Genomic DNA, 17,176 nt, shown 5'->3' on the forward strand with positions numbered 1-17,176 from the left:
ACTAGCATCTCAATCTCTGTTTTTTTCTCTGTGGTCTCTTTAACGAGCAACAGAAAAAAAGCAGAGGCCGAGTTCATACAAGGACCCCCTGTGCAAGCACCAGGACACTAGACAATCCAGTGGTACCTCGGGTTAAGTACTTAATTCGTTCCGGAGGTCTGTTCTTAACCTGAACCTGTTCTTAACCTGAAGCACCACTTTAGCTAATGGGGCCTCCTGCTGCCGCCGCGCCGCCGGAGCCCAATTTCTGTTCTTATCCTGAAGCAAAGTTCTTAACCTGAAGCACTATTTCTGGGTTAGCGGAGTGTGTAACCTGAAGCGTATGTAACCCGAGGTACCACTGTAGATCAGTAGTTAGCATACAACCTGCTACCAGCCTGAGAGACCAAGAAACAGTAGGATGTGCAAAGAAGGCTTCATGGTTGCTGAAGGCATCCAGCAAGGCTGCTAGTTTGTGAATGAGTGTGTTTGGTGCAGTCAAGACCACAAGCCCCCTGCCGCAAGTGCTGTCTATATAGAGGGGAAATAAAAAACACATCACCAACCTCTTCTGAACCAAAGGGCTTCGGCTTCAGCGCAGGAACATGAACTTCCTCATAGCCTTTGCGTTGTCTGCGGAAAGAGCCATCTGGCAGCTGGCATCGCTTGTTGGCCATGAAGTGACTGCCTTGGGCAAACACAAGGTCCTCCAAGTCTAAAACTTGCCGAGGGGCCAGTGCCTGAAATGGACAAAATGGAAATTTCCATCAAAAGTAGTTCATTAAATTAAGATGCGATAGCACAGAAACCCGTAAAAACCCCACCCCACCAATCTTTCATTCATAAACAAGCAGGGGAGTTAAGATGAGGAATGATTTCCCCCCCAGTTTGTGTAGCACGTCACATGTAGCTCAGACCCCCCCCCCCACCTAAGAATATTTGGTGAAGCAAGAGTACCTCTCCTCCTTGATCCAGATCCATGGTTTCCATGTCAGTGTCCATGCGGGACTGGCGGACACGTTCCCTGCGAGAGCGTTCTTCCTGAAGTGGGAGGACACAAACTCCACGTGAGGGTGAGCTTTTGTTCCAAGGATCCATACCAGGCTGCTCAACAATGGTGAGCTCCTATATACACTCAGCACTTTCTCCTCTCCTGACATCTTGTAGTAAATTGTGTGGCCAATTTGAACTTTGCCCTACAAAAGCTTGCAATTCTGATCCTTCTTCCTTTCCACTGCCCATTGTGTGTATATCATTCCCAATAAGGCACAATAAGAAATACTTTTTCTAAGACATAAAACCCACTGAACCAAAGTTAACATATATAATAGGACTGTGCTGTTACAGACTCACAATAGAGTAGTGGTTCCCCAATATTTTCAGACCACTGCCCCTTGGTTCTATAAACTCTTCCCCTGTGCCCCCTACCCTAAACTATAAAAAAAGCTTTCAGAATAGCAGTTTCAGAATAGCAGTTTCCATGACCCACTAAGGAAGATAATAACACATTAAAATTCAAACCAGCAACAATTAATTACATATGTTCAAAATCCAAAACTATTTAGTTTAAGTGATTCAACAAAACTGATGAACTTGTTCCACACTGAGTAAAATCATGGGAAGGGAGGCTACAGTTGAAACTGCTGCTTGGTCTTATAATGTACTAAGGGCCTGAGCAAGTCGATCAGTCAAGATTCACTCACTCTCATGGTCTGACCTGCCTTACAGAGCAATCATTGGAGTGAAATGGAACAAGGATGTATTGCAACCCACATTGATGCCTTCAGGCCAAATATATAAGCAAGCCAACACCATTAAATCATTTTTACTCCAGATTCCTTCCCACCTCCATCCCCAACCCTTACCCGGATCAGATCTTCCTTCTCCGTCTCATGCAGCTGATACAGGAACTTTGACAACTCAGGGTCAGATTCCATCTTCCCCATAATCCTCTCCTTCTCAGCTTCACTCTGAGCACTAGCCAAGAGGGTACAGTACAAGACTGGGAGAGAAAACAAATAATTGTAGTATCTTATTCTACTCCTGAGAACTCCAGACAAAACACACAACTGAATCCCCCTTAAGGACAAACAAAGGAAATGAGTGGTGACCGACTGTACTTTTTTGTCTGTACTTCCCAGAGGCAAATGATCTGGGTGCAGAATTTGTATTTCTAGGGATCTGTATTAACTTTCTTCTAATAGGTATTTAGTGCTCAGTTTAATTTTTAAATATGTCAGCTACCTGTAGAAGTACAAAATAGGGCAGCATATTTTCATTCTGCACTGCTGTCTCTTCTCTCCCATGTTTTTTATTAATAGTCCTCAACTCACACAACTAACCACATTTTAACACTATCTATGCCCTGTGACAGTCCTGATCTGGATTGGTGGACACACAGGTGCTATTTAATACACACAAAAGCAACCACACAATAATGAAACGTTGTACAGTTGTACCTTGGATCCAGAACGCCTTGCAAGTTAAACATTTTGGCTCCCGGACGCCACAAACCTGGGAGTGTTCCGGTTTGCGAATGTTCTTTGGAACCTGAACGTCCAATGAGCTTTCCGCGGCTTCCAATTGGAAATCGTGTCTTGGCTTCCGAATGTTTTGGAAGTCGAATGGACTTCCGGAATGGATTCCATTCAACTTCCAACGTACCACTGTACTTCATATCATTCCAAGTTAGGCCATTCTTATCTAAATATCTTAGTGCAAATGTGATAAGACACCACCTCTCTCTCTCAAGTCTTTTGGCATGTGCAGAGGGCTGGTAGGGGGTGTTATTTCACTTGCACTGCTTTTTATAGAAGAAACTGCTAGGTAAGAAATTTCTCCATACAAATCCAAGTTCTCTGTGCACGCCAAGATTTCAGACAACCCAATATTTTGAGATCTCTACATAATAACAATATAGCAAGCACTCACTCATCATTCTGTGTTGCCTCAACACTTTGATGAAGTCAAATGTATTAAAACCGAGAAGCAAGACAAGCTGGTTTTCACATTCTCTGTCATCGCTGGCAGTCTGGGGAGACATGAAAGGGGAGCAGTGGAAATAGGTTATGTGACAAAGGAAATTGCTCAATTGCTTCTCCATTTTCCCCTAAGAAAGGCATTATGCATCTCCCACCAGTTATTCAAATCCCCAGGAATGGCTGACAGGAAGATGCCGGGAAAATCGGAAAATCCAGTTTACGCCTGAAATGGCCCATCTCCCTCTACACCAGGGGAGGTTTGTCCCCTTCCCAAGCCTCTGGCAAAAGTATTCCCTGCTCACCTATGAAACATGACATTGGCTGTCATTGGTCAGATGGAGGCAGGTACCACTCACTCCAATGTGGGGTGAGAGAAACATCAAAAGCTGACCTGCTCTATGCAGCTTTGTCCCCTCCCTCCATCAAGGGGTCCACAAGCATGTTGTCCACAATGCACTGGCAGCTGACCATTCCCACTGCTTACTCATAAGTAGACTAGAAATACTGTGTTTTTAGTGAATAGGTTAGAGGCAACCAGGTTTTGAGCCCCAAGCTCTTTTGTTTTCAGAATTCTGTTTCACCATCTATCTGCCTTACTGCCAATTTTTAAGTTTCATAATTTGATGAGTGGGAACTGTGTGCATTTGCTAGTCTTGGAATTCTGAAATCCCCACATGTTTAGGCCGTTTGACACTACTGGATGTCTAAGATATGGGTTGTTAAAGACCAGCACACTGCTTTTACTTGGGGAAGACTGGGAGAATGGACTACCTTCCTGTGTAAACTACAAGGGGTCCGAGAGAGAAACAAGCATGCTGCTTTGATCTCCAGGGTAGGCTACACAGCTGGAAGCCAGCCCTATATTGCCCAACAAGTCATCAGAACTTTGGCCTGAGAGGGTGGCAGGGAGTACTGACTTGAAGTCCCTTTAAAAGAAATTGCTGAGGAGCATCCCAGGTCAATCTCTGCTAAGAATGTACGGTCTGACAAATTCCTCCATTGCCTTGCTGACAATTTCATCTTCCAGAAGGTGGAAGAACCAACAAGGGGATCATCTATCTTGGACCTGGTTCCCACCAATAGGGAGGAACTGATCAATGAAATGGAAGTACTCGGAAACTGGGAAGGAAATGATCATGTTCTCCTGGGTTTCAGGATACAGAGGCAGGGGGAAACTGAGTGTAGCCAGAGAGACACTCTGGACTTTAAAAAGGTCAATTTCAAAAAGCTCAAGGAGCTACTTATGGTCAAAAATACTCAAAGAGAAGGGAGTCCAAGGAGGAGGGGAGTTTCTAAAAAGAGAAATATTGAAGGCCCAAATGCAGACAATACCAAGAAGAAATAGGACGTATAAACTTACAGATGAGCTGAGAGTTAAGAAGGGCATGTATAAGAAATGGAAGAAAGAGGAAATCACAAAGGAGGAGTATACTCGAGTAGCCAACAGTTGCAGGGGAAAAGTCAGGCCGGCTAAAGCTCAGTATGAGTTCAGGCCTGCAATATAGGTTAATAATAGTTTTTTAAAAGGTTTCTTTGGCTATGTCCGAAGTAAGAGGTAGAACAAACAAGTGGTAAGTCCTTTGCATGAAGAAGACGAAGAAATGCCATTGGGTGACAGAGAGAAGGTGGAATTATTCAGCACCTACTTTGCCTCTGTTTTGACCCAAAAGGAAACCATGCCCAGCCTAGTGATAACAGAATAAATGATGTAAGGAGGGAGCTGCAGCCCATGATAGGAAAAGAGATAGTAAGGGAACTCATAGCTACTTTAAATGAATTCAAATCTCCAGGGCCTGATGAGCTGTATCCAAGGGTACTAAAGGAGCATGCAAATGTAATTTCAGAAACTTTGTCTATGATCTTTGAGAATTCTTGGAGAACAGGTGAGGTCCCTACAGACTTGAGGCGGGCAAACATTGTCCCCATGTTCAAAAAGGGGGGAAAGGAAGACCCAGGAAACTACCAACCTGTGAGCTTGATATTGATACCAGGGAAGGTCTTAGAATATATACCACACTTTTGCAATCCTCCCCCAAAAAAGGTCAACAACTCTGGGCAATCCTCCCCCCAAAAAGCTTCCTGCATTTTCTTAAATACCGGAAAATAAGGGGCGTCTTATACACGGGGGCGTCTTATACACTGAAAAATACGGTAATTCAACAGTCGGTCTGTGAGCACTTAGAAAAGGATGCTGTGATTATTAAGACCCAGCATGGGTTTCTCAAAAATAAGTCATGCCAGACCAATCTGATTTCTTTTTTTGATGGAATTACAAACTTAATGAATCAGGGAAATGCTGTGGATAGTGTATCTTGATTTCAGTAAAGCTTTTGACAAAGCCCCCCGTGATATTACAGGGAAGTAATAGTGCCACTCTACTGGAAGTTTTTAAGCAGAGGTTGGATATCCATCTCTCATGGAGGCTTTAGCTGGGATTCCTGCGTTGAAGGGAGCTGGACTAGATGACCCATGACTCTTGGGTCCCTTCCAACTCTAAGATTCTATTATTCCTCTCCCACCTCAGGAGAGAAAGTACCCAGAAGACCATGACTTGAGGTCTCAAGAGGAAGACAGGCACAGGTTCTGGCACTGGCCTTCCAGATCCCAACCATTCAGGGCAGATTTTAAAAATGATGGAGAAAAAGCAAAACCTAAAAGGAGCTGCCAAGAGAACCAAAGTAAAAGTAGAAAAATGAGAACAAATAAAGCAGGAACCTGAAAGCAGAAATCTAAAATGCAGCTCTATATAGACAAGGCAGAGACTAAATTGAGGGAGGCGGCTCAGGGAGTCACCCATCCCACGTTTCAGGCAAAGATCCCTGCCTCTTCTAAGTGTATGAGTATGTTAACCCATTGTTGACGCCTGCACAATTCCAGGAATCAAGGCAATTCAAAAGCCAAAGCACCTGGGAAACTACACACAGTAGGTCCAGGTCTTCCCCCCTTCTTAGAGAAGCCACACATGCAATATATTGTTGTTTTTCACATTAAGGTACAAATATACAATAACAGCTAGCACCTGTCCAGAAAAGAAGTAAGCAACCAGAAAGAAACAGAAGAAAACAGAGCACCTTTAAGATTTCCAGCACTTCATCGGCTTTTTTCTGGGATACGATGGCATCATCATAGAAACGGCTCAGTTGCCGCTGCAGCCAGAAAGCGTCAATGTCTCGGGGGTGCAGGTCTTTCTTTTTGGAGCTCATCAGTTCACCTGAGGCCACAAGCTAAGAGAAACAGAATTATCTGCACAACTTACTTGGCACACAGACATGAAAGCTTACAGCACACAAGGCTTAAAAAGAACTTGGTGAGGAGGGCCACATGTGTAGTGTTTTCCTCCACAGTACGGCATATCCCCCTAAGGAGTTAGGAAGTTCTCCTAATCCACATAGTATCAGAGATTCTTAAGTTATTCTGGACATATGTACACAGGCTATTGACAGTCACCACCCTAATAAATGGCAAAAGCCTTTGAATTTTTCCCTGCATGACTCACATTGGCTGAAAGGGTGCAGCGAACCACTGCCTCGTCTCCTTCCATGTCATCGTCAGAAGCCTCATCCCGTACTTCACCGTAAACATCCTCATCACCCTCCTGTGGGTGCAAGATAGTTCATGTTCAGTGCCCTTTCCAAGGACATACCACAACACTTTCAACCACATAGCATCTCTGTTAGGAGAACCAAAGACTACCACTGTTGAACATCTACCAGAAGTGATGTTACATTAAAGCAAAGGCAGGCAGGAGTTGAGGCCTAGAAGAAAACCTCTACTTGGAACTAGATACAGTGGTACCTTGGTTTACGAACTTAATCCGTTCTGGAAGTCCGCTCTTAAACCAAAGTGTTCCTAAACCAAGGCATGCTTTCCCATAGCAGCGGGGGACTCAATTTACAAATGGAACACACTCAACAGGAAGCGGAACATGTTCTGCTTCCAAGGCAAAGTTCACAAACCAAAACACCTATTTCCGGGTTTGCAGCATTCTTAATCCAAGTTGTTCATAAACAAAGCTGTTCTTAAACCAAGGTACCACTGTATTGTTCGCTGATCAAACTTTTTTTTGTTATTTATATTTTATTGAAGTGATTTTAATTTTTAAAAAAAGATACAGAAAAAAGGAAGAAAAGAACAAAGATAAATATAAATATAAATATTTATTATATAAATATAAATATATATGCGCAAAAATGCAGTATACAATATTCCCATACATTCTCCTATAAATTGCTACAGTCGTACCTTGGATCCCGAACATCCTGGACCTTTTCGCTCCTGAACGCCGCAAACCCGGAAGTGATTGTTCTGGTTTGCAAGCATTCTTTTGGAAACCGAACATCCAGCGGGGCTTCCACGGCTTTTGATTGGCTGCAGGAGCTTCCTGCAGCCAATCAGAAGCCACAATTTGGTTTTCGAATGTTTTGGAAGTCAACAGACTCCCAGAATGGATTCCGTTCGACTTCCAAGGTATAGTGTTATTATCCTCATTCTTATGTAAATGTTAATAGCCTACTACCAGGGTTCAAATTCTCACTCAACCAGACATTCACTCTCACCCTAACCTACCTCACAGGGTTGTTGGAAGGATAAAACAGAGAGGAGTGGAGAGAAATACAAACTGGTTTGAACTCCTTGGAGGAAGGAAATACCATGTAATCAAGTCAATCGGTACAAAATAATAAACAGTAGTATTGCAGCTACCAGTGTCACTTTAATGTTAAATACATCAAATGTAGAGTTTTCTAACATGTCGGCAACACTTCACAAACTCAGGGTTGTATTCAACTAAGTCCTTACTCAAAGCAGACCAGCTGAAATTAGTGAACCTAACCTAGTCATGTCCACTAACATCAATGGATCTGCTGAGCAGGACCAGCACTGACTGCCACCCATAAACTGGAAAGGAAGATAATCTTAGAAAAAGGACATGGGAAAAGAGAGGACTGCTTGTGTGATTATTGGATGCCTACATTCAAACTCCCATCATCGTGAAGAAAATGGAATGCTCTTTCTCCATGGGGGTGCATGCAGACAAAAGGGCCACCCTCTTCTTGACTGGAATATGCATATCCATTGACACCAAATGAATCACTCACCTCTTCATCAGACTCAAACTGCACATTCACCCCATAGGTCTCGTCAATGTTGTCATCTACAAAGGAGGACAAAAATCAGAAACAAGCAACATCATGTGAGCAGAAGAGGTCACGTGTACTATATAGAATAATCCTGAGCTTTATTTGAAAAGCAGTGTCCTCTGAAGGCAGGCAAGCAATGATCCATGCTCATAAGCAACCTGTAATGCAGCTGTGCAGAATGTTAGACTGTGCTCTTCAAAAGCACTAGTCACATCTTTGCATGCTACCACTAACCAACATTTAAAGTGGTTTGTACTGGCACATAAGCAGCAGAATTCAGTGCATGGTGGACACCTCAATAGATGCAGGAGGCATCTGGGAGCCAACATATGAAGCTAGCCTACTACTAAACTCTGACTGAAATTGGCTCCTCAAAGGAGGAAATTCCCCCCGCTGGGGTTACCCAAGAAGCTCTAACTGGAGTTGTTAAGGGTTGAACATGTAATACACGTGCTCCATCAGTCAACTATGATGTCTCCTCAACATGAGCTACCCTGCCCAACAGCCACCACATTCTGCCATGAGAACACATTAGCAGAGGCTTCCAAACTTATTCACATCTCAGTGCTATTTGATGTCCAGGACTGGGAAACAATACTTAGCTCTAATCTCTCTACTACCTATAGCAACCATTCAGGAACAACTTTACAATTTCACTACTATAACTCCCAGCTGTGCAAAGAAATCAGGCTCCTCTCTTCATCAACTGTCACCTGGCATCAGCCGCTACATCACGCTACAGCAGAGGAGAGGAGAGAAGGGAATCAGGGCCACTCCATCAGCGTAGGTCATAGAATCATAGAATGGAGAGTTGGAAGAGAGCCTGAGAGTCATCTAGTTCTAGTCCAACTCCTGCAATGCAGGAATCTCAAACTTTTAGCTCCTCTCCTTTAACCTTTCCATCCTAGTCATGAGATGAACTTCCAACTAAGAACTTGTACCTGAGTTTACTTATTTTTTCCTCCATCCCAAACCACTTTCCTTTTGTGTCATACATTTTTAGACTGTAAGCCTGAGAGCTGGTGCAGTATTATATGAAGTAATTTTTAAGTGGCTCTGAAAACCTTTATTATTCTGTACAGAATTTAGTATCCAACTGATAAACACAGAAGAAGCTAAAAGATCCTGAGGCTGCAGGCCCTACCCATGTTCTGGATCTCCTTGTCCCCGCCATAGTCTGTGATCTTCTTGCCCAAGTTGACCAGCACATGATAGCGGGTGTCATCCGTCTGTCCCAGCAGCAGATCGATTTCTTTCCGTCGCTCCTTGTCACGTAGTTTTTCATTCTTGAGGACCGCCAGGACTTCATCAGCAGCTCCACAGAGAATGTCTCGGGGCTGCAAGAAACAAGACTTGACTTACTCTAGTGCCCAACTCAGGTGATGAGTGCCAACAAGATTGGAGCTAAAAGGGGTAACTGACAAACAAGAGGTGCATCAACAAGCTTGGGAAAATGCCACGTTTTGCAGAAATATAAATAGTACTTTTAAAATTACACTGACAGGAAGAACTGTTTGACAGTGGAGCAGACTTCCATGAAAGGTTTTTAAGCAGAGGCTCAATGGTCATCTGACATGTATGACCTAGTTGATATTCCTGCATTGCAGGGGGTTGGACTAGATGACCCTAGGTATCCTTTCCAACTCTACAATTCTATGATTCTGTGATGACCCTCTCCACCCAAAAAGTCAATGAGGATTAAGTATGCCCAGTTGTCACAGAATGCTGACTACCAGTTGAAAGAAAAAAATGGGATATGGAAGGATAAATGCCTTCCCTGAGCATCTCACAGAATAAATTACTTGGGGATGTGGGTGGTGCTGTGGTCACTGAGCCTCTTGGGCTTGCCGAACTGAAGGTCAGCAGTTCAAATCCATGCAACAGGGTGAACTCTGTCCCAGCTTCTACCAACCTAGCAGTCTTAAAGCATACCAGTGCAAGTAGATAAATAGGTACTGCTACAGCGGGAAGGTAAATGGTGTTTCCATGCACTCTAGCACTCATCACGGTCCTCTGTGCACCAGAAGCGGTTTAGTCATGCTGGCCACATGACCCAGAAAGCTGTCTGTGGACAAGTGCCGTCTCCCTCGGGCTGAAAAGCGAGATGAGCGCCACACCCCATAGTCGGCTTTGACTGGACTTAACCGTCCAGGGGTCCTTTACCTTTTACCTTTACCTACACTACAATATTTCATTACAGGTCTGACATGTATTTCCGAGTACGTCTCCATATACCTGAGTTTACTTCAGGATAAGCACTGTTTTTTCCATGGTGTGAAACGAAGGGAAGCAGGTGCAATATTTCAGATGGTGGACACATCATGCAGACACAAGACCAGAAAATCATTTAATAGAAATAAAATACATCTCTGAGAAATGTTCCCATTTGTTATTATTTATTTCTTGTATTCATTTGCATTTCTACCATCTTAGCTCCACCACGGAAGCAAGGAAATGATTCCTAATTGCTAAGCCACATATATTTAGTGTTAGCTGATTACATTATTTGCTAGGCTTGTGCAATTAAGTTAACTGAACACATAATACATATCGGTATAACTACAATAAAAAAATTCCTTCCAGTAGCACCTTAAAGACCAACTAAGTTAGTTCTTGGTATGAGCTTTCGTGTGCATGCACACTTCTTCAGATACACTGAAACAGAAGTTGCCAGATCCTTCTATATAGTGAGAAGGTGGGGGGGGGGTATTACTCAGAAGGGTGGTGGGAATGGGTGATTTTTATTTTGACTATGGCAGACCAACACGGCTACCTATCTGTAACTGGTATAACTACAGAAATTTAAAATGCTTCATACGCTTACATTATTACTCTCTTTGGTCCATACACAGAGCAGAACACACGGGGATATTAGGCATCTAGTTAATCAATGCCCCTAGAGGATTACTTTCTTCACTCACCTGATCTCCAAGAGCTGCCTGAATGAAGCTCAGCAAGACTTCATAGGTTTCTCGGGTCTCCTTGGTTTTGGGTTTGTAGATAATTCCCACCATCTCATCAATGCCCTCAGAAAGCAGAGTGTAACCTTTCATCTTGTTAATGTCATGCCTGTCCTCATCTCGTTTCCGCCTCCTAGAAAGATGAGAAGATCGATGGCACACAATCAGGAAAGAGAACACCTGACCAATTCATAGCCAGAAGAGATAAGCACATGCACACATACAGAAAGCACATGCTTCTTTCCCGAAGGCAGCCATGTTGAGGGAAATTTTTAATGTTTGATATTGTATTGTGTTTTAATTTGTTGGAAGCTGCTCAGAGTGGCTGGGGGAACCCAGTCAGATGAGCGGCACATAAGTTTTTTATATTATTATTATTATTATTATTATTATTATTATTATTATTATTACTGCTACTACTATCTTAGGGAATAATGTTATTTTTACTGATGTTGGAGTACTACCATGTTTTCAAGGGTGTAGCTCAGCAGTGAATCATATATTGTGCATGCAGAAGGCCCAGGTTTAATCTTCAGCTACAAGGATCAGGGAGTAGTTGATGGGAAAGATCGGAGTTGCTGTCAGTTAAAATAAAGGAGCAGGCTAGAAGTTCCCTGAACAACTTAAATGCCCCTATAGCAACGATGGAAATACAACAGGTAATAAACCAGCTCAAAATAGGTAAAGCACCAGGGCCAGATGGACTATCAGCAAAATATTATAAGAAACTACAGGACTTCTTACTCCAACTACTGAAAGGTGTAATGAATGAAATTTTAGTAGCAGGAAATGTTCCAAATTCATGGACTAATGCTTATATTACACTTATTCCAAAACAAGACTCTAATGTCAGTTAAAAATTACAGGCCGATCTCTCTATTGAACAACTGACTATAAGCTATTTGCATCTATACTGGCGAAACAGACGAAATCCGTATTAGAGGACATAATACATCAAGATCAGGCCGGACTCCTCCTGGGCAGGCAGTTGAAGGGTAATGTAAGGAACATAACTGATATTATAGAATACCCTGAAGCAAGAGATGACAAAAAGCAGCGCACACACAGAAAAGGCCTTTGATAACATTTCATGGACTTTTATGACAGAACTTTTAGAAAAGATGAACTGTGGAGAGACATTCTTGAAAGCAATTGAGGTAATTTATTCTAACCAATATGCTATGCTGATAGTTCTTTTAAATTTTTCTGTTCAGACATTATTTACTAAGGGGACAAGACAAGGCTCCCCTTGTCACCGTTATTGTTTATATTGGGTTTAGAGGTTCTAGCTAAAAGAATTAGATCTGATGGAGAGATAAAAGGGCTAACAGTGGGGCAGATAACATATAAACTTAAGGCATTTGCCAACAATGTGGTGATATCGGTAGAGGAACTTTTGGTCAGTATACCAAGGGTTATAGATTAAATTTTTAAAGGTAATTGAGTGAAAGTCTAGAGTTAAGAAGAGCCTAGAAATCTGGGGAAGGATGAACTTATCACTTATAGGGAGGATATATGTGATAAAAATGAAGTATGGGACAAATACAAATATTTATTGGAACACAAAACAGCATAGTGGCTCTCTCCACTTGAAGCAATACTGGTTTAAAAAAAGGAATATGAGAAATGATCGTGCAACATATAAAGAATTATTAATAGAAGTAGATTTAAAATTAAGGAGGTTTGAAGATATAAGAGAATTAGAAACTGATTTGCTGCAATATCACCAACTTAATGAAGTGTTTGACAAAAAGAAGGGTTGTTTAAATAAAACCTCCCAGTTTGAAAGGGAACTGTTAGAGAATAAACTAAGTTAATTTCTAAAATGTATAAACTTCTATTAAATTGACAAGCTAAAGAACAGGTCAAATTGGTTATGGTCTACTGGGTGAAGCATTTTGGTTATAATATGGAATTAGTAGTGTGGGAGAATATGGACAACAGGATTAAAATTTACAGCTTGTTACACTTTGAAGGAGAACTATATGAAAATGATGTATCGTTGGTATTTAACTCCTAGTAAATTAGCTAAAATCTATAAATCAAAGTCTAAAACATTTTGGAAATGGAAAAAGAAAGAGGGTACTTTTTATCACATGTAGTGGTCATTTAAGATGATAAAAGACTTATGTGAAATGATATACAATTAATTGAAAAAAATATTGAAAATAACTTTTCCTAAGAAACCAGAAGCTCTTTTCTTAGGCATTATAGGTCCAGAGACCCCGAAGGCCCAGATGAAACTATTTATGTACGCGACCACCGCTGTGCAGATTCTGTTAGCCCAGAAATGGAAAGATGGTACAACTCTGACCAAGGAAGAGTGGCAGATAAAACTGATGAACTATGTTGAGATGGCAAAACTTACAAGAAGAAATTAGAAACCAAGAAGAGGCAGACTTTAATAAAGAATGGGGAAAGTCTACAATCTATATGAAAAACTATTGTAAACAATTACACACATTGGTAGGACTGACAGAAAACTTGTAGTAAAAATTTGAAGAATGGAATGATAAAGGATTTGTAAGAATAGAGTTATAAAAAGAGATGCGGAGGGGGAAATCATTATATTAAGATCCACGATGGGGGGAGGGAAGTCAAATAGGATTTTATGTTTATGTTTTTATTTCGTTTGTTTGGGTAAAATAGAAAATACAAAAATAAAATTATAAAAAACACAAATTAAAAAAAGAAGTTCCCTGAACAACTGAGCACTTCGCTCAGCTGATTAGTGACAAAGGCCTGAATATGATAAGCACAGACATTCAATTATTGGATCCAACCCTAGAATTCAGTGAGCAACAGACAAAAAACATATTAAATAGTCTTCACCCACTTTGCTCGTCTCTCCTCCTGCATCTGGGGTTTGGTCCTCTGGGCCTTGTCACCCATTCGAGTTCCTTCCAGCTTCCCCACCAACGACAGGACCTCTCCCGTAGGTTCATCACGCCGGGTCCTGTCAATCAGGGAGCGATCAGCTTGAAGTACAAGATTAGAGTTCTGGAAGAATCAAGAAGACAATGGGAGGGGGAGAGAAAATCTCAAGTTTAAGAAGAAGGAAATGAAACATATTGTCAAATATTCTGCTATTAGACGAGCCTCCTTTGCCATACCCCTCCCACAATTATTGACTTCTATCAAGAATAAAAGTAATAGACAACTTCAGCTCTAGGGTTTCACATCATTCTCAGCAGCAGTTTGCAAAACACCACCTGCTGTAGTGGTTAAGAGCTTGTGTTACAATCCCAAGATCTGTGAGTCAAATTTCAGCTCACTCAAATTCACTAGGTGGCATCAGGAAGACACCTATTCTCCACAGTAGGAAGGAGATAGTAAAACCGGTCTGAGAGATTTGTATATTATTTGCTTTGAACAGTAAAAATGTTATGTAATTCCTGCTGTTTTTATTAAAATGGGCAACTGTGTTACTTTACTACAGAGGCGAGGAACCTATGGCTCTCTGGAACTTGTTGGAATACAACTGCCATCAGCCCAAACCAGCATGACCAATGGTCAGGAATGATGGGTGTTGTAATCCATCATCATCCAGCAGCGTCCAAAACTCCCATAGTGTTAGGCATGTTTTGTGACAGGAGATTTCATTAGTGTGAGCAGTTTCTGAACTCTTGGTGCAGTATACTGTGCCTAAGATTTCAGATTTAAATTGCCGCTGCTAGCACTGAGGGTGTGAGAGGAGAAATTCGTCCCGCTCAACTTCCAAGAGATCAGTGCAGCAGCATCATGCAAGCAAGCTGATAGTTGCCACCTCTCAGCTGGCCTTACAGATTGGGCTGCTTCCTGCCTGCCCTGCCTGCAAGGAAAGGGAGTCAGGGGTCAAAAAGAGCTTCTTCATTCTCGCCACAAAAAACAGCAACTTTTTCCTAGTAATATTATAAACAATTAACAATACTAACAATCAACAGTATTTTTTATAATTAAAGCGTTAGGACTGGGATGTGGAAAATATTAAAACAATGAGAGCAAGCAGGATTGGAGATTTGGAGATATGCTTGAGGTCCAGACTATGGAGAGCCCAGAAAAATTAATAATCATAATTTGGACTACAATTTGGTCTTCTTCTTTTTTTAGTGTTTTTTTTTTAAATCAGATTATGATGTGGATATACTGATTGGCTATTTTTATTGGGACATCATTAAAAATGATTTTTTAAAAAACCACTATTTTTATAATTTATTATGAAACATTAATAATAAAGCACCTAAAAAGTAATATAGTAGGGGGAGCCAAAGCCTTCTGTAGGGGGAAACAACGCTTTTTGGGGGGGGGGGTGAGGGGCGCTTCTCCGCCCAACTGCCGGCATCCTTGCGGCCGCATTACAACGTCGCCTCCGACACGCAGCTCTGGGCGGAACTCAGTTCCGGTGAGTTCCGGCTGAAAAAAAACTAAGCCCCGTTTGTAGCCATATTCAGAACAGGCCCACTGAACTCCAGTCAAGTTTCAGAGGATGTGGTCTGACTAGAGCAAACGGTGAATATTGCCCACTAACAACAAGCCTGGTTCATAGCACCGCTAACCCCCCCCGCGCCCGCCACTCACCGCCTTGTACTCGTACTGCAGGCTCCGAGCGGTGACGTCCGCCATGGCGGCTGCCCCTCAGCCCCGCTACCGCCCCGCTCGGCCTCGGCGGCGTCTTCTCCCGCTCCTCGAACGCTGCGAAACGATCCCCACACGCAGCGGGCTGCCGCGACACTTCCGCTTCCGGGTGAACCCTACAAGTTCTTCCTCTTTCAAACTAGCTCGGAGGGATAGAGGGCAGAATGAGTTCACACTCCTAGAGCGGCCGTTGCACTTCCGGGTTCTGATTGCCATGGTAACCTCCCTTCTCTTTCCATAGAGGGTGCAAAGTGACAGCCGCTCATGGAAAATAACGGAGAGGGCCCGAAGCCTCGGGCTGCCACCTTGATTCGGCCAAAATACGGGACCGGGTGAGGGGTGGGGCTACTTTCTTTTCATCTGGTGCTGAAGTGACTGCAAAGCAATCCATTACTATCTATTCCAGCCTAACAGGATGGTTCCTCTGGAATTTGTCACACACACACGAATGTGTAAATATATCTCTGCTTGGCTGCCCAGATCTTAAATATTTAAAATATTTTAAAAAATAATCTTTATTAAAGAATTTCTTATTTTACAAAAGTACATGCATTGTCTCTTTTTTCAGGTTGTGTTTTCTAAAGATCAGATACATTTGTTCTGAGACATTAGTGTTACAGTCAAACCTTGGTTCCTGCATGCCAAAAACCCAAAAGTAAATGTTTTTCAGAAGCTGAACATCCAACCCTGAGATTAACCCTACTCCTAAACCCTAACCCACACACAAACCCTAACAGAACCCAAACCCTTGCCATAAACCGAAGCCTATCCCTAACTCTAAGGTATCCCTACCTCTAAAAGTAACCCAATGCCCAACCCTAACCCTAATGCTAGTCCAACCCTAATCCTAACCTAAGGTTATCTAACCTAAGATTTTTTCCAATGAATCCAGGGACACTTTTCAACTTCCTACTAAACAGATGGATTTTGTCAGGGGACTGATTTGTAAATCTGGGGACTGTCCCTGGGAAACGGGGACGTCTGGTAACCTTATCCTAACCCTGAGAATAACCCTAACCCTGAGAATAACTCACCAACCCTAACGCTAACCCTAATCCTTACCCAACCCTAATTTTAAGACTAACCCAAACCCTATTCCATAACCCATAACCATAACCTAACACTAACCTTTAGGCTATCCTAACCCTAACAGTAACCCAAAGGCTAAGCCAGTATTTCAATATGAGTAGGAAATGAGAGTACCCCTAAACATTTTTAGGGGAATTCCCTAACCCTAACCTGCACACAATCCTAACCCTAACCCTATCTGCAACTGTAACCCTAACCTACCCCTAAACCTAAACCTAACCCTGAAAATAACCCTAACCCTAACCCTGAGAATAACCCTAAACCTAAACCTAAGCCTAGGTAAAGGTGAAGGGACCCCTGAACATTAGGTCCAGTAGTGACCAACTCTGGGGTTGTGAGGCATCAGGCATAAGCCTGCATTTTATTAATGTTTGATTAGGACTTGTATATTAAAGAGGGCTTAGATTTTCAAAAG

At 42.3% G+C, this 17,176-nt stretch overlaps 1 protein-coding gene across 1 annotated transcript in view; it reads right to left on the reverse strand.

Moving 5' to 3' along the window:
- SNRNP200 (small nuclear ribonucleoprotein U5 subunit 200) overlaps window positions 1-15,806 on the reverse strand; it is a 47,839-nt gene extending 32,033 nt beyond the window's left edge. The window contains exons 1-11 of the mRNA XM_083514093.1: window positions 15,616-15,806; window positions 13,895-14,058; window positions 11,020-11,191; window positions 9,243-9,435; window positions 8,057-8,112; window positions 6,457-6,555; window positions 6,032-6,184; window positions 2,911-3,010; window positions 1,845-1,981; window positions 937-1,020; window positions 546-719 (exon numbers count right to left, since the gene is read on the reverse strand). Coding sequence (XP_083370219.1) covers window positions 546-719; window positions 937-1,020; window positions 1,845-1,981; window positions 2,911-3,010; window positions 6,032-6,184; window positions 6,457-6,555; window positions 8,057-8,112; window positions 9,243-9,435; window positions 11,020-11,191; window positions 13,895-14,058; window positions 15,616-15,660 — 1,377 coding nt within the window. The 5' untranslated portion in view covers window positions 15,661-15,806. The remainder of the gene's footprint in view (window positions 1-545; window positions 720-936; window positions 1,021-1,844; window positions 1,982-2,910; window positions 3,011-6,031; window positions 6,185-6,456; window positions 6,556-8,056; window positions 8,113-9,242; window positions 9,436-11,019; window positions 11,192-13,894; window positions 14,059-15,615) is intronic.
- Between the last annotated feature and the right edge of the window lie 1,370 nt (window positions 15,807-17,176).

The sequence above is a fragment of the Podarcis liolepis genome (genome assembly GCF_965112155.1).
Source record: "Podarcis liolepis genome assembly, chromosome: 7".
In the NCBI taxonomy this organism is placed as follows: domain Eukaryota; kingdom Metazoa; phylum Chordata; class Lepidosauria; order Squamata; family Lacertidae; genus Podarcis; species Podarcis liolepis.